We start from the raw sequence: 18,872 nt of genomic DNA, 5'->3' as shown, positions 1-18,872 counted from the left end.
GACGAGCAGCCTCGAGTGGTGGTCTCCCCCGTTGCCGGGAGACAAGGAGTTGTATTTGATCCCCGCCGTAATTTTGGCTAAATTCGCCAGACCCGCAGCCGACGACAGGTTAGGTTTCGTCGCTAACCGCGGCCCATCATCGCCGCTGAGCGGCTGTCTGAACAGCAGAACTTAACACTTCTCCTCCTCGCCTTGACTGGCTGCTGCAGTCAGTCAGTCTCCCCTGCGCTCAGAGAGAACCGTGCCAACGGAAACGGGGTACGGGGACGTTCTTCTCCCAAAATACCCGCTCGCGACACGGGTTTCACCACAGAGGTGCATTCTGTCGGCTGTGGTTGTTTTGTTGTCCAACAAGCGTATTTAGTACCCTACCCCGGTAATTCTCTCTCCAGTGGTGCCCCCCTCTCTGCTGCAGCAGGTGAGCGCAATTGAGCGAGTGCGCGCTGCCGCGGTTACCCGTGTTACATGGGATGCGGTGACTTACCGAATTCTGCCACTCCAGAGGTTTTACAGACACAGAGGTGACAGTCAGGATGCAGGGATCATGGGATGGCAACTTGCATGAGAACATTTGGTGTTTTAGTTGCAGTCGGATCACATATTAGCTTAGCCTCATTGTGTATGAAGTTGTCAACTTGTCACATTGAAGCGGCAGCCTTTATGCCCTAAATATATAGGCATAGGCTACATTTCCCTTCCCTAATATTCATCTCATTAGCCTAATCGGATCAAAATACCAATAACATCATGTCCACCTGAGCTGGAAACAGCCTACAAGAGAATCACATACTTCGGTAAATCACCAATGTCAGTGTAACACTAAATCACCAATGTTAAGCACTGATAGAACCGAACCTTCTTTTTAAAAACATCCATGAACCGAACCGATCGGAGACCTATTTTCCACACGGGTGGCGCATATTAGGCGCATATAAGGAATAATACCCCAAACCACCAGTGCAGTGGATAGAGTATGTTGTTGGAGAGAGATCTATGAATATGGGCCACGCAACCATGTGACACAAACACCCCCACACTTCCCTTAGGGTATACAAAAGCATATGCCATATTATGGCCTCAGGCATAATATGCCCTGTTGCTACTATAGCCCAGAATTCATCAAAGCACTATTGTAAACATGCTCCCATAACGATAGCCTACAGAAGAGAGGTGCAATGCACACTAGTTAGCCTACTTACATGTTGATTGATTCTAAAGCCTATAATATATCTAGGCTATATTAGCCTATATCACCCCAATTGTTATTTCAGATTGTTTCATGTCTTCCATTATAATTGGGGTTATCAGAGGAAATCACCCCAGTGTTTCTTCTGAACAGATCCACTATACTCACTATATGGGCATAGTGTGGCAGTGCTATCAAATCAAACCGAAATTGATGCTCATGGTGTATAGGAGCCTCTAGGAGGCTATATGTCATGCCACTAAATAACGTCAGAAATATGCTCTGCATGTTTACAGTTTACAGCTGTGAAAGGTATACGTGTTCAGTTAGCATCAATATCAATGGCCACTATAGCCATGCAGCAAACACTTATTGTAAAGCCTACAATGTGTGACAAATGTGCACAAATACCTTGAGACTATCTCTCTACTATAAATTCTGCAGGCCTAGGCCTATACAATGTGGCCATAAATATTGTCCTTTTCTCTAAACCAGTGGTCCGGGGAGTCGGGGACCACCAGTGGTCCTTGAGGGGGTTCTAGGTGGTCTCCAGTTAAATGATGGAGTTGGTAACCAAATGGACCCTTATAGATCTTTAACTCTTGAGAGCGTAAAATGAATTTTACGCTCTCAAAAGTTATTTTGATCAACGTTTGCCTGTTATCTCTCCTAATGGTACCGACATCAATACAGCGTAGAATTGTGGACAAAATCTTATCCAACGACAACATCATATTCAAAGTTTTGGGTCTGAGATGCTAAAATGTCATCATTGGTCCGTGGCTCAGATGCAGAATAAATAATGGGCCTTGCTTGATATGAAAAGGGTTGAAATCCACTGCTCTAAACACGCAGCATTCCATTTTCAGCACCATGGACAGAGAGAGGCAGGGTGGTGTATCTTCAGCACCATGGACAGAGAGAGGCAGGGTGGCACATTGAACCCACCATGTTGCATCCAGCTTACCACGTGTCTCATTTTCATATCAAGGTCCATTATTTATTTGCCATTTACGCCAAGCCGCGTACCACCATTTGATGAGATTTAGTCTCTCAGACGCAAAACATATGTTGTTATTGTTGGATAAGATTTTGCCCACAATTCCATGCTGTATTGATGTGGTACCATATAGTGGTAGTCCGAGGACCACTGGTGGTCCGAGGACCACTGGTTGAGAACCACTGGTCTATACAAATATATACAATTGGCTATATGTTTGGGGTAGGGAAGCCAGGCACAGAGGGCGTTCTTTGTCACTGCACATACTGTATAGCCTATACTCCTACAGGATGGGGTGGCACCCGTCAGCGGGGAATGTTGAACAGGAGGAGTCCTCCCAAAGGGGCCTCCTCACTGGCAGGGGAGCCAGTGAGGAGGCCACAACAGCAGTGGCAAGCATGTAGGAGGATTCATAATGGCCAAGTAAACTGGGAGACAAAAGGAGTTAAAATAGTTGACTAGTCAAAAACTCGTGTGAAGTGAGCGGTGCCTTTTATCTTGATGATGCAAGATGATGTATACAGACTGTAGAGACACAGCCAGTAACCACTGGCCATGCTGCTACCGACTAATAAACACACATACACACAAAGTCACATGATGGCGCGGTTAGCACTGCTCAAAAAGAAGACAAAATCGTATAGTTCACGTAACATTCATGGGCACTCTAGGAGTGTGAAGACAGAGCCCTCGCATAACATGTGAGATTGTGAGTCATCTTTCAGAATGATAGGATACTGTATTCACTCACAATAATTCTAACCTTCAAGCGTGTCGTCTGGAGATCAGTCACAAGAATGAAATGTTTCATTAAATGTTTTAACTGGGTGAGTTATTTTTCGCATGTTTTCCTATTATAGGCTACTGAAAACCCGGAATAGATGAGAGAATGACAGAGAGAGAGAGTCTCACCTGTGGTCTGCTAATCATAATGTCTTCATGGCTCCAGATGAAAAAGGTGAGTCACATATCACTTCCACAGTTCTGTTGCAGGGTGCTCATGATAGAAGAACATACAGTGTCAATCTGTTATAATCTGCATAATGTTGTCAGAATCTGTTCTACTGTACCTTCTGACTACCATCTGGTTGTCAGTAATAGATTCTGGGCCAACAAAACGATGCCACTCCAACAGGGAATATGCATGTCTCCTTCTCTCTTTCTCTCACACATCACAAATTTTGTCCATCACATTGGATGACTTTATATCACTGTAGAACAGAGACGAGATGGTATCACATATGGTATGATGCAATAGGTGTTGTGTAGGTAGGTAGAACATAGAGATGGTATAACATATAATATGATGCAATAGTTAATTGAACCAATCATATAATCGACAATGATACAAATAGACGAATATTCTCAAAAACGGTCAAAAAAAACTACAACCTAACATTTCTCAACTCCTGCTGTAGGCTTACTTGTGGTGACATTTGGCCATCATAAGTGTAGTAAGCCTAACATTAATGGGTGCACACACACACACACACACACACACACACACACACACACACACACACACACACACACACACACACACACACACACACACACACACACACACCTTGCGTTGTGCTGCTCCACTAGAGGGCGGCAGTAGCCTACCATTGATAACACTGGCTATCTCTGAGAAGTGAAGACCCTACAGTCATATTGCATGAACCATTCGAACAGGAACAACACTTAAATTAAATTGAGCATATAGGAACGGAATATTGTATTGTGACATTGTGTGTGGTTCTCCTGCCAGAACCCTTCTCCGTGCTGCTAGATATATAATAGTGTAGAGACTGGCCTGGCCAGAAGGCAAAGCTCTCTGTCTACCGAGCAATCTATCAATCAAAAAGTTCCAGTTTTGCAGTAAAAGTAAAACTTGGGACAATCCATTTCATGAAAGGGACATCCTAAACATATGAAAACACTATGTCCCGTTTTGTTCTACCCCGGGTAGGGGCATCTCAAAAACTAAGGCTCTTTTGGAGTGTTTGTTCCTGCACTAGAGTAGAAGTAATAGTACTGAAAATTGAAAATACTCCAGTAAAACAAAATCTCAAATGTGTGCATAAGTAGGCTACACAGTACTTGAGCATATGTACTCCATCACTGGTTATCATAGAGACAACATGATAAGTCATGGTTAGACAAACATACAGACTATTGCTTTGTTCTTTATTCCCGTGTAGCATGCTGCATGGCTGGCCTGGGGCACAGCACGCTGCATGGTTGGCCTGGGGCACAGCATGCTGCATGGCTGGCCTGGGGCACAGCACGCTGCATGGTTGGCCTGGGGCACAGCACGCTGCATGGCTGTCTACCGTGTAGCACGCTGCATGGCTGGCCTGGGGCACAGCACGCTGCATGGCTGGCCTGGGGCACAGCACGCTGCATGGTTGGCCTGGGGCACAGCACGCTGCATGGCTGGCCTGGGGCACAGCACGCTGCATGGTTGGCCTGGGGCACAGCATGCTGCATGGCTGGCCTGGGGCACAGCACGCTGCATGGCTGGCCTGGGGCACAGCACGCACGGCCTGACTGTAGCTGTCCGTCCACGGCGGTGCTGAACATACTTTGTCCATTGTATTGCAACTGGCAACCTTTTTTCTTTTTTTGTGTAGTCAGAACAAGCTCAAACATATATAAATCCAGCTTTGAGGGGCTTGTGTAAACACAAAACATTGTCTTAACACAAACATTGAATACCATTGACAATGAATGGTCCTCTGAAAGAGTAGCTATGCCCCTGAATACACACCCACGCACACATTAGCAGACAGATGGAAGCAGGCACCCCTTAATACCCATATCTCTCTACCCCACCCACTCATCCGAGAGAATTAAAGGTAATTATCACTTATTAGCAGTGACTGCGCACGCACATGCACACACGCGCACACACACACACACACACACACACACACACACACACACACACACACACACACACACACACACACACACACAGAGAGAGAGACAGAGCAGCTCTCAACATGTAGAGGTGACATAGGGCCTATTGTTTGTCACTGGCTAATAACAGTTGTGTTGTTCCATAGAGTTATATGTGTTGGACTGGTAGCCTTTATGCAAATAAAAGACAAGGACATGCCTATACAAGGAACCAACAAAAATAAATGTGGGAATACACTCCCATCTGCTGGACAATATCGGAATAGTACTTTCATGGGTGAATGTAGTCCATATCATTTGTAATTTATTTAGGCCTAATAATTCTTCCAACCATGCATGTCCTTCTTGATCACCTGTTTGTGGTGCAGTATTACAGGCACCCTCATTCTATACAAAGCCTCACACAAACCGACAGCAATTCACATTTCACACAATGCATATGGTTATTAATGAATATTTGCTGTATGTTTGCATAGATGCATGTCTATGGTGCAGGGCAGGCAGGCTTATGGAAGAGGATTTGAATAAGAGAGGAGAGAATGTATAGGCCTATTTGAGATTAATTTGCATAAAAGATAGTTCAAAATGTAACGTGCAGATTGCAGGATGACTGCAATCTAATAATAACACATGCTAGCACAGCTCCACTGTCGGACACACACAACTCAGGCAACTGCGAAATTTTGAGGACACATTTTGTCTCCAAGGAATTAGAGCAGTTTTCTCTCTCTCTCACACATGTGCGCACGCGCGCACACACACACACACACACACACACACACACACACACACACACACACACACACACACACACACACACACACACGTACGTGACATAACGCCTTTCTCAACTTTTCCAGGCACACATGACCTCATCCTACATGCCAACTGTCAACCTGCTTATGTTTCCATGGCTGCATGGGACTTGCAGTGTCCTGAATAGATTAGGTACTTTTTTTTACCTCCCATGAATGAACTGCACCATGCATTCAGGAGCATAATGAACTGCACCATGCATTCAGGAGCATAATGAACTGCACCATGCATTCAGGAGCATAATGAATGAACTGCACCATGCATTCAGGAGCATATTGAAAACAATGAATTAAAAGCTCTCAGCAAGTTGATGATCATTATTATATGTATTATAATTCAATGTATGTAATAATAACAACAACAAACAAAACATTATTACCGGTATTATTATTAATGATAGTTCAGGGCCTTAAGAGCATAACAATTATAATAATTATTTAATAATAATAATATAGGCTAATAATAAGAAGTATGCTAAAACGATGTCAGAACTATTAGAACGTGATAAGCATTTCATATTAAACACATTTTTAATATAATTAGGACCCTGCCACTGAACCAACATCATTCGAGGTAAAAAAAAGCATCCTATGTGTCAGGACACACACACACACACACACACACACACACACACACACACACACACACACACACACACACACACACACACACACAGAGAGAGACACAGAGAGAGAGAGTAGTAGTAGTAGTAGTAGTAGTGGTGGTGGTGGCTGCTGGGCACTGAGTGGATTTGAATACAAAACTTCTCCAACTCTTACTTGGTAGGTACACGTAGCCCTATAGTAAATGTTGTCTGTATTGTATGTATTTAGTAGTAGCTATAGTGTGTAGTAGCTATAACAGCTTGTTCCATTTCCAGGAATTTTACAGGTGGACAGCTAGACCATTAACTGGATGGTTGGATGTTTTGAGTAGCCTAAAAGTTGCCTAAATTAGTGATAACTGATATTATGTATAAGCAATTGAGAAATATGAAAATAATGAAGTCAGGTAATGTTATTGAAGAGATTAGCTACTCATCGTGATGTCAGCGAGAGGGGGGATGCCGTAATTCTGTTTAAGCTTCAGTTTCACCATGTGCTGTCTTGAAAGGGGCAACTGATGCGGGACAATGGCTCACTGAAACACCTTTACTTACATTTTCTCAACGTTTTTAGCCAACTGCTTTCCAATCACAGGTCTGTCATATATTGTTCATTTACTTGGCATTTTGCATTTTGTTCAGCTTTTCACATGATCAGCCTGTCTTTTGAAACTGCAATTTGTGGAATCTTAAATAATTTCACCCACTCTTTTACTGCTGTAAACTAGGCTATATGTGACTTAAGTAAAGTAAACTTGAAGTTGAGTTGAAGTTGATTAGTATACTGTAGGGTTCAACCAACATGTTCATGTAATAATAATCATAATTGGTGATTTTCTATTCACAATCACTTATTACCCCAAAGCAAAGTGTAGATTAGCACTCATTCATTCACTGTTGAAGCCAATTGACTGAATTAGATTCATATTGTTAAATAGCTTTCTGATGATTAGACTATACTCTCTGGATATGGCTCCTTCTAGGAATTACAATTGTGTTGTTAAATATACTGCCATTGTTGTTGTGGTTTCATTGTTGCAGCTATACTTTACTGTGAATATTATTATTTTGGGTCCAAATTAGAGCACTGAGAAATGCTTCATACAGGATTCAATATGAAGATCATCATTTGAACATATAGGAATTGTCTACAGGTAGAAGAGGAGATGGACCTTTTGTGTTAAAATTGACCTGATATAGAACTGAGGACACTGCTACTGTCTGGCAGGCAGATGGTTTTTTACAGATTACCATCCTCATGGGCAGATTAGCACAGTTTACTGAATGCTTGACTGGACCTGGGACTGACTGACTGACTGACTGACTGACTGACCGTAACTATGATTGAGGTACGGTAAGGCACATTAGATAATGTCTACATTGCATCAGATGGGGGATGATTATGTTTACATGCATACATCATTATTGTGCATGTAAACATGAGCTATTCATCTAAGTAACACACAAACACCTACACTGTCTGTCTGTCTGTCTGTCTGTCTGTCTGTTGTGCCTGGGTGGCTCACTGCCTGGGTGGCTTACTGAGTGACAGTTTGACTAAGCAAGTGATAGCTTAGTGACTTCTCTTCTGCCCAGCTTTTTATTGTCTAGCCATGAGAAAAAATCAACCAACTCAGCTGTTACTGGCTGCATTATTGTCGTTAGTTCTTCAACAATGAGAGAATGGATGGCTAATCAGTTAACTGACTGAATGACAGATTGCCTTAAAAAAACACTTTTGTTGCATCACTGCCCGGGGGACTCATTGATTTGTTCACAGGTCAGGATAGAGCACAATAATAATGTGAGACCCCGTTTTCTTTGGGATTTGGGTCATTGGGATAGGGTGAATACAAGCCCCATTTTTAGTTTAGACCTGAGGCAGTGGGTCAATGGCATGTTGGTATTTATAAGAATAACACACTCAACCAGGACTCATGCTAATCTTCATGTGTTCCATCTTTGGCTCCCAACCCATGACTTTGAAAATGGTGGCCTAGAAATAGAAGCCATAGAACTGCATCTTCTTGTCTAAGAATACCTTCTTACCCACAACACCCCACTACAGCTTTCTTTATATAAATGAACTTGCCACCAAACATATCACCCCTGACCCACATCTATATAAAACACATAGCTGGCCTGTATAGTGTTTTAAAGACCAGCTTTTTTCACTGTTTAACCTTTCATAAAGAAAATAAAAAAATATTCTCATTCACAGTTCTCATTCACTGCTATACAGAAATCAGTTGGATGTTGGAGAAACTTACTTTGAGAACAGGATGAACTTGACTGTATTGTATGCAAATAGGGTTGTCCAATTTGTTATGTTAATAATTTTCCTTAATTCAATCTTTTCCATTCAAGGCATGACATGGCCAGAAAATGTATAGATGTTTAGCTACAAATTATTAATTTACTGCATGTACAGTATAAGAACATTTAAAAATGTTTAACATGGACATTAGGTCCCACTCATATGTAAACTAGGCTCCTTCTCACTTTTTTGTCATACACGGATGACAATCCTAGTTGTCTCTGGGAAGTAGCCTCTTTGGAGTGCAAAAATAAAAGCATTAAAAAAAGCATTAAAATAAAATGGAGATGTCCTCGAGCCTAATATGCCCACAACTCTAAATCTGTTTCCGACTACATCCAAAGTCATTTCAGCAGTGTAGGTCACATCTGTTTTTATGAATCTCAGTGGTCTCTCCTCAAGAGGCATCATGGAGACAGACAACAGCACCATCATGTGGTCACTTTGCACAATGATCGGACTCACAATTATAACACAATTATTTGAGTAAACTGCCATAACTATGCCAAAGGCTGGGCGAATGGTTAGTGAGCCTGCCTAGGACTTCGGAAGACCTTGGAGGTCCCAGGTACGATTCCAGCTGTCAGCAATAAAAGTGTCCCTGAGCAAGACACTTAACCCCTAACTGCTCCCTGAATCCCCCCTTCGTGCTTAACACTTAATTCCTGATGCCCTAGCTGGGTGAAGCTGAAAACTGAAGTAACCATCTGGGATGTGATAGGTATATAAAAATCACACACGTGTGAAGTGAGGGGCGTTCTTATCTTACAATGAGGTGATGTAATGATGATGCAAAACGAACATTAAATTCTCTTTAATGTTAATGGCGTTTAAAAAAAACATTGAACTAAATACAAACATTAAACCTGTATATAGGAGGGACTAACGGCCCTCAAAAATACAAGAAACATGCAACATGGCAATGCGCAAAACAGCTGTCATAGTCTGCATGAATTGTTAAGTTCAAATGTTGACATGATAATTAATGAACAAATATAATAAAAGTACCTTTCAGGTATGCTTTAACACTTAATTCATGATGCCCTATATTGATCAGAAACATTTTAAAACACCACAGCAAACCCATGGTTGGACATAGAACCACAACAGGGTAATTAGCCTACAGGATGTAAATGACCTGGACTGCTGAGCCAACCGGATGCCATCCCATAAAACACAGGCCCACTGACCTACTCAATATAAATAAATACATTTGACTCAGAGTTTCCCCCGGGGTATTTCTAAATACGATGCAACAGATCTGCCTCTATTCCTGAACTCCAACTCTTGCAGTGCAGTAATTATGCACCAATAACACTGTTGGATGCTAGTTGATGCTAGCTGCTGCTGCAAAATTAGTAATGACTTAATGACAGTGATGAAATACAAATTGATAGGCAGAGAAAAGTAAGAACTGTCATGATGTGGGAACAGTAACTCAGATGCAATCTGAGAATCCATCGTCAAAAAAGAAAGGAAAAACAGCGTCCTCTTTTTTCCTTCAACAGTCAGGCGAGATCACGCATGCCCACACACCCACACACACCCACACCCACACACACACCAGCAGCTGCCAGCTGTGGTCTGAGCAGGGCATTATAAATTCTAGCATTCTCAGCAGTCACCTATTAACCTAACAGTCCCTAAGTACAAATGCAAACTATTTGTTTGTCCTGTTGATAAGTATTGAGTAGTAGGAACTCAGCAAACACCAGCTGTTGAAAATACCATACTGCTAACATGTTGGCAAAAAATGCAACATGAATTGTGATGCCCTGGCCTAGATGCACCTTTTCCCATAGGCCAGGCATTGTGTGCAACACTATATAATACTTGATTTAAGGAGGTAAATCGCAATACCCAACTTTGCCAACCGTACCACTTTGCCATACCTCTGCATTTTGCATGTTCCTTCCTGCGTAGGCCGTCCCATCCCATTCCTTTTGCAGTTAGGGGTAGTCTAGGCCGGGCCTTCCAGAAGGTCTTCTGTTTGGAGCAAATTCAGATGCAGACATGAAATGGAGACGTAAAAGAAAATTCTCAAATGTTTTGTGGGCTGAGCTTAAAGAAATACAGCAGGGTGAAAACATGCCATTGTGTATAAAAGCAACACAGCTGTCACTAATAAAAGTATAATGGGTCATGTGATTAGGTGTGTCAATGGGCATTGACAATAATGTTGACTACTCTCTATGCTTGTTGCTTGCACTTTGGCTCAGCCACTCTGGGTGCACCTAACCATTATTAATGCTATTAGCTGCAGCTGCTATGCTTATTAGACTGCCATGATGTATTCTGTTGTAAATAATTCTTGACCTGGAAAACAAACTACAACATTTAGAGTCATTATTTTGTTGTATTGCTCTGTTAATGTTTATTTCACCATAGCATAGACTGCAAAAGGAAGTACATAAAATACAATTGAACTCAAGAAAAGAATAGATGCCCCACTTACGTCTCTGGTCGCATACACTTCCTCTGGTTCCACTGTAAGCAAGCAAACACACACACACACACACACACACACACACACACACACACACACTTCATCATGGTAGGCAATACAAAATGGAAAATCCAATTTCACAATTGATTTACAATAAACAAGAGAGGAGGTTTTCTGAAGCTTATTGTTGTAGATAGAAATCTCTGAATGTAAAACCAGACAAGAGAATACCTGAATGTAATCACCTCTCTATTTAATTCTGTCTCCCTCCATTCTCTGTCCATCTGTGTCTTCGTCTGTTTCTATTAGTACCATGATGGAGGAGTCAGACTTACTGAAGGAAAGACTCCAGGCCATTACTGTAAGTCTCTGCTTTAGTATGTTCCTCAATAAAAACGGTACTGCAGTTTTGACCCGTTTTGCCACTACCCCACATAAATTGTATACATATCAGCTCTTTCATTGTAATAATTCTTCAGACTCAATGCAGGCATTTATTGAACAATTAAGGACAATCAGGTAGGCTACATTGTAAAATCCTGTGTTATTTAATTTAACTGAAATTGTACAAATTGATCCGAAAGGGTGTATTTGTTTTTGCCTACACTCAGACACTACAAGAAAATGCTACCTATATCCTTTGTGTGTAGAAGACAAAGTTGGTCAATTAAAAAATCCAGCAACACTATCAACAGGGAATTATATTTTTAGAATAGGTACTGTAAAATGTTTTGCGATGACAGTGAAGCCTTGCAATGGCTAATAATACGCAAAAAGGTGTGATCTCTCTTTACTCATGTCTCCTCTGCTCTCATTTACTGTTCCACTTTTCTCCTGTTCCTTTTTGTCCCAGGAGAAGCGTCGTGTTCAGGAGGACATCAGACAGAAGAAACAGGAACTGGACCGAGAGAAACTCAAACTAAAACACCTGAAGGTCCGCAAAACCCATTTACAGTACTATACCTCCAAATGATGTCAGAATACTGGTAGAGATATATAGCCAGGGAGCCAGCCATCCAAAATTTGAGAGCATATTTACTGACACGGGTACAGGACCTTTATTTCTTTTAGTTTAATATAACTCAGACATACAATTTGATGGTTCTGGTTGTTATTAGCCGGGGAGCTAATAACAATTCGGCCATACTTTCCCAAATGTGCTCGGCTATCGCCGTTTTTAGGCCAAGGAGTGTTTTTCGTGCAAAACTAATGCTTGGAATGGATTCAGAATCATGAAAACCCCCTAGTTTGACATGTCACATGCTACTTAAAGTATGATGAAATTATGCCTTATATTGGTTGTCTATGGCGTGGTATACAAAAATGGCCATAACTGCAGAGCAGATCTCTCATTCTGTGGATCTTAATGACCAAGTGAATAGAAAAAACACAAATAAAAAGTATGACAAGTCATGACACAGGACTTGAGCTTTTGGGCCTGTGGCTCCCCGGCTAATAACAATCAGAACCATCAAATTGTGTCTGAGTTATATTAAACTAAAATAAATAAAGGTCCTGTACCTGTGTCAGTAAATCCCAAAAGTAATACAAAAGTAATCAGACCAAAAATTGGAAACTATTTTCCAAAAATCAAGTAGGCTAATTCATAAAAAGGCAATGCATTGCTCAAAAAGGGAAACAAATATTTCTCACCTAACCTTCAAGTCAGGAGGCCACAGCAGGTCTCCCTTTGTCCAATAGCTGTTCCATGGTACCTCACTTCCTGGAACTATTGCTACCATGCTTTTTCCCCACAGCTCCCCCTATGATCAAATCTTGTCAACCGAAAATATTTAAGGGTTATATATTCAACAATATTTTAACCAATACATTCCCTTGTTATCACTCAGTATGTTGTGATTTATTTTCTTTCAATGCTCATACCAGGACAGGAAATACATTTATTCACACATTTATGGATTACATTTAGTGTCACAGAGAGAAACACATGCATTGAATTACTCAATGTGAGGAGTCATAATAAACATATGAGTTATTTCACTATTCATTTCATTGCAAACTGGAGTATGTTGTAATTAATTCATAATTGAGTATTATACTGTGCTATGCAATAATACATGAGTTTTACAGTGTGTATTGCGGTCATAGGGACAAGGCCAAACACAGTTTTGTATCACTACTATTGTATTACTAACAGCTTCAGTGTCTGTTGCTAGGATACAGGTAAGTTAAACAAGGTGGACGTCTGACTGCTATGCCAGGGGATATTATCAGTTATTACAATGCCCCCTCAGGCAATCACAATGTGAGGTCGGAACAGACTTTGCTCTAACACTACAGCGTGACCACCTTCCAAAGATGATGAAGATAATATGTTCGCTCATATTTTATTTGAAGTCAAAATTGAAACATCTGCAGAAATATCTAGGTTTCCCTATTACTGCAGCACCAGAGTCTACCTCACTATAAAGAGCATAATCACACCTATCATAATCACACAATCAATCGTTCAATCAATCAATCGATCACATAATCAATATAAATATTTTTTTATACAATGGAAAAGTTTGTTTACAGCAAAGTGTACAGACCTTATTAACCCTACAGGATCATTCATCTCCCAAGAGTATTCCCATCTGTGAGCAGCTAAAGTTAGAGGCAGCCATATATCCGGTATCCACTGGGTCAAACAAACCCTCTGTGGCCTCAGAGTGTGCCTTGAGTTTGATTAAGGCATTTGTACACAGCAACATCCTGCGTGCTCGACACATTTTAGTCAGCAGCGACCTTACCACTCTAAATGCCGTGGTGTTGTTTCCCTGCTCCTGTGTTTGAACTCCTAGACACAAGCAACACAGAGTTTGAGAATGGTATTCAGTGACCACACACCACAGCATTGCTTTCTTTTTTAACACAATTGCTCCAACTAATGAATTGAAACTGAATTTGTCCGTTGTGTCAACAGAAGACGGCTCTGAGAGAACAGTGGCTACTGGGGGACTCGGCTTCCCACAACGCACTGCAGCAGCGGCAAAAGAGCCTGTTGGCTGACCAACAACAGACAAGAATACTGCAGAGTAACATACACAGGTAAAACACAGACGCAACAAATATTCTTTCTAGGCTATATACGTATACTCTGTCAGCAGCAGGGGAATCTGAGCTGAGCTGAAATCATAATCGCTATACTATATATTTATGTTGTACTGACATGTATATGTAAATATTGCTTTTATGCATTTTCTTGGTTTTATTCAGCATTTTGGTTGTTGAAGCCAAAGAAAGAGAGCCCAAACAATGAACACATGGGCCGGTTTTCAATATGCATACTTGTCTGTACTTGTGATGTGTCATCAGTCTCATCATTACTGATCCAATCCTCAATTTCGCATCTGGACAAGTACGATCTGTCTGCTTTGCTTCTCATTTAAATAGTCATTGCTACCTGAGCTGGGTTCAACAACATTATAGCATATTTATCCCCTAAAGTGTATCAGTCTTTGACTCTTTTATAGACAAGTGCTGAGGTCTGTGCTTGTAGCACTCAATTATTTTCTTCCCCAATTGCCAAACTTCCGTCAACCCTGACCTTCAGAGAACTCCAAATCCATTACCTCCATGCATGTCAGCATTAATAACATGTACCATTCCTTCCTAGAGAGTATCACTATCATCCATATCATTATTAGCAGCAAACTGACCTTTACCCTCTGATCTGTTAGGATAGAGAGTGAGGTGGAGTCTCTGGAAAGGGAGGAGTCCATGATCTCCACCAATGAGAGATTCATCCTCCTCAGACTGAAGGCTGTGGAGAAAAGCGCTGAGGAAATTATCAAGGTATGCTGGCACCGCGCACGCACACACACACACACACACACACACACACACACACACACACACACACACACACACACACACACACACACACACACACACACACACACACACACACACACACACACACACACACACACACACACACACACACACACACACACACACACACACACACACACACACACACACACACACACACACACACACACACACTCTCTCTCTCTAACTGTTGTGTGTGTCTTTCAGGAAGCCCAGAAGAACTTCATTCCAGGTGACGAGTTTACATTCTTAGAAACACACATCTACATTCCCACAATAGAAGTATAACTCATTATTTTTAATTATTTAACATTTTAATCAATTAATCTGACAACACTGTGGCTGAGCCCCTGTTCCAGATTGTTTCAAGTATTTTATAATGATCATAAGAATCCCCAGGTATGTTTGCACCTACAAGGAATTGTTATTACAGTGAATAAATTACAGCAAGTGATCATGTCATCCGCTGCATGCATTCAGTACATTCATCATTGTACTATTTAACAATTTACTAAAATATTTAGTTGTGGTAGAAAATAATGCAGCCAAACACTGAACCAGTTATTTCAAGAAAATCCCTCCCACACGCTGTATCAATCTTTAATGTTCTCTAATGTCGTTTTCTAGTACGTTTTGGTGTACCCACTGGACATTCTAAACAGTCTTAGTCCTCATCACAGCTTTTTTACTTTTTCACCAGAAGAGTGCCTTGTAGGTTTCCCTTTGTTGCTATCCACAGCTAAATCGACAGTGTTTTGTGTTTTCTCCCTAGAGCCCATCCAGTACATCACAGCCACCCCTGATCAACCACAATCCTTGTCTCTACCAGCCAATGGACATGCTAATCCACCACGACAGAGTGAGACACACAGACAGAACAGACACAGAATTTCTTTTGCATTTCGTTTTCAATTTTGTTACTACCCAGGCCTAGGGAAATCATGGTACAACATATTTAAGTGGGACCCCCCCTGTTCCATTTGGCCAAAGGAGATGCGTCACCACATTGGTCGACTTGACCGCAGCCAGTGTGCAGCTCTGTTCATAAACCGTACAGCTATAACTCACAATCAATTGCTAACCATTTTGACAGAGGTCATGGAAATATATAGTTGCACTTTGAATTTCATCTCTGTTTTAAATCAACTATATAGATAAGCTCTCTCTCCCTGCCTGTCTCTTTATCTCTCTCGTTGTCCCTCAGCTTTGTTTGCCATGGAGATCAATGTGGCTAAGAATCTTCTAACGGGAGAGAGCAAGGTCGTCTCTACGGCGACAGTGACCCCCCAGGAGCTGAGTCACTGCTCGGGAATAAAAGTTTATGATGACGGCAGAAAGTGTGTTTTCGCCCTGGAAGCCAACAGGGTAATATTACAACACTAATATTGGTATTCATATACTGTAGACTAGTATATTGTCAGGATCATGTACATGCTGAGGTTAAGCTTAGTATTAAGTACACTGGGCAGTAAAATATTCATGTATAAACAAATAAACAAATACAAAATGCTTAAGCTATTTCCATAGAAGGTGTTGTTAACACTTAACAGCAGGGCTGTGTATCACCAAACAACACTCAAGGGTCCTGGGTGATTACTAAAATGCATGAAATGACCAAAAAGGAACTGAATAAAAATGTGTCAAATGACAACAGCTATGGAACACAATGTTGCCTCCTCTCCAATCTGTGAAATTGGCATAACAAAGGAAAACCAGAGCCCTCTTTCGAAAGTCTGTCTCGAGAGACTACCTCCTGTCTATAAGAGGTAGGCTAAACATACAGATGGAGAAAGTGCCAAATGGAGCAAACTACGACGAAAATGTCCATAGCTTATTTTTATATACCTTGATGTGAATACCTTATAGTGGCCTGAACATGCAGTACTCCACAATTGTTGATTTCAGAATATGCTTACGGCAATAATAATGTGATGTTTCCCTTTTTCACTTTCTTTATATGATGATTTCCAGTTTTTCATAGAAGTGTATATTTGTACGTCTTTAAATGTTCTGAAGAATTGAAAATGGAGGACCCTGATGTAAACAAGTCTTAGTGCTTTTCATGCATGGTTTCGTCCTCAAAGTAGCAGTTTTTGTATTGACTTGTGCTTTCGTTTGAAATGTACCCGTTCTACATACTGTGAAATAACATTTTCAATCTAGTACATGGCCTTCAAAAGATGCAATCTGACCTCTTTCATGGTTGTGCGCTTCTATAGGGCTCGCATGACATGGGGGGCAACGTGTCTGAGTTGTCACCCAGTGAAGTAGAACAGCTGCTCAGGGATGCTACACAGCATCGCCGTGGAAACCATCGGCAGAACGGAAAGGGCGAGGGGCATCACTATAACAACCAGCATGACAGCCATCGCCATGGTAACCATGACCTCAGAAACAACCAGTGGGAGGAAGATAACCAACACCACTCTAGTGACCAGGAAAGTTGTTACAGAAGTCAGAAAGACAGAGTTTCCCACAACGACCAGGGGCATCACCATAGAAACCAACAATGGGTAGGACCTGGCTTCCGCAGACAGGAAGACGATCACTCTGTCTACCACCAGGAGAGAAATGGTCACAGAAACCAGTGTGAGGATTACCGTGGCAAGCGCTCCTCCATCAACAGTGTTGTGGAAGATGATCACTCTGTCTACCACCAGGAGAGAAATGGTCACAGAAACCAGTATGAGGATTACCGTGGCAAGCGCTCCTCCATCAACAGTGTTGTAAGAAGTGTAAGCGAGAGGAGCCCGCGAGCCATTGTCTGCCCCCGGCCTCCGCCGAGAGCACACGACCCGGAAGTGGCCGTACCCGCCTACCATCCGGAGCTCTCCTACACCCCGGCCAATCACATTCCTCTGAGCGATTACGTCAGCGTGGAGGAGGAGGAACTGTACGTCTACAAGCCGCCCCCTTACCGGCCTGAGCGTGGCGGTCTGCACCACCGAGACGTCAAATCGGCGTCTGCCGCTCTGTTCTACGATCCCAGAGGCTCTGCGCGGGGCCCCTCCCCTCTCTGTGAACCAGACGCCCCTTACAGAATACTCGACGCCATGGACACCAACGAGCCAATCACAGCCGTCTTCCTGGGCTTCCAGACTAGTCAGGATGAGAGCGACCAAGAGTACGACGGTTCCATCAAGGCGGAGCTTGTTGTCATCGGTGATGATGATGATTATGATGAATATGTTTATGGTGAGGAAAAACCCAGTCAGACAGAAGCCAATGGAGAAGCCTGGCAGGAGGACATGGCCTCAGACAGACGGAAAGCAGGTATCAAAAAGATCAATAAAGATCACAAAGCCTGTTGCACGGTTTGCTGACACCTAACCTCTTAACAGACTGAGAAGAGATAAGGAAATATAAATCTACCATTAAAGCTATTATATTGATTATCTATCTGTCTGGCTATCTATCTTCTGTCTGTCTATCAGCCTATACACTGTACCTATACTTACCCGGGTGCATGTGTTTGGTCCGAGGTACTAACAGTGTGACAGGCATTAGTCCGACACTCTACCCAAAACCCTAAAGCTAACCCCACAGAAAGCCATGGTTAGTTTTAACCTGCCACGCATGTCGGGAGCCACGGGTTAGTTTTAACCTGCCATGCATGTCAGGAGCCACATGTGAGTTTTAACCTGCCACAGGTTAGTTTTAACCTGCTACGCATGTTGGGAGCGACAGTGTTGTCGGACTAATGCCTGTCGTACTGTTAGTATGTCTAACCAACGTATGCACCCCACTTACCCGCCTATA

The 18,872-nt window shown here is 42.1% G+C and overlaps 1 protein-coding gene across 3 annotated transcripts in view; it reads left to right on the top strand.

Annotated features, from left to right (window-relative positions):
• The first annotated feature begins 3,046 nt into the window (after positions 1–3,046).
• palmda (palmdelphin a) overlaps positions 3,047–18,872 on the top strand; it is a 32,373-nt gene continuing 16,547 nt past the window's right edge. For 2 of the 3 annotated variants that reach the window (XM_080779135.1, XM_080779134.1), the window contains exons 1-9: positions 3,047–3,144; positions 11,586–11,637; positions 12,130–12,210; positions 14,203–14,327; positions 14,960–15,074; positions 15,321–15,345; positions 15,886–15,972; positions 16,318–16,478; positions 17,333–18,386. In XM_080779135.1, coding sequence (XP_080635261.1) covers positions 11,590–11,637; positions 12,130–12,210; positions 14,203–14,327; positions 14,960–15,074; positions 15,321–15,345; positions 15,886–15,972; positions 16,318–16,478; positions 17,333–18,386 — 1,696 coding nt within the window. In that variant the 5' untranslated portion in view covers positions 3,047–3,144; positions 11,586–11,589. Of the gene's footprint in view, positions 3,145–6,603; positions 6,692–11,585; positions 11,638–12,129; positions 12,211–14,202; positions 14,328–14,959; positions 15,075–15,320; positions 15,346–15,885; positions 15,973–16,317; positions 16,479–17,332; positions 18,387–18,872 lie in introns of those variants that run through there. The other variant, XM_080779133.1, reaches the window with a different exon arrangement.

This window comes from Protomyctophum bolini, assembly GCF_963924005.1.
Source record: "Protomyctophum bolini genome assembly, chromosome: 12".
NCBI classification, from domain to species: Eukaryota; Metazoa; Chordata; class Actinopteri; order Myctophiformes; family Myctophidae; genus Protomyctophum; species Protomyctophum bolini.
The sequence above is the reverse complement of the archived record's forward strand: the minus strand, read 5'-3'. Positions and strand labels throughout refer to the sequence as shown.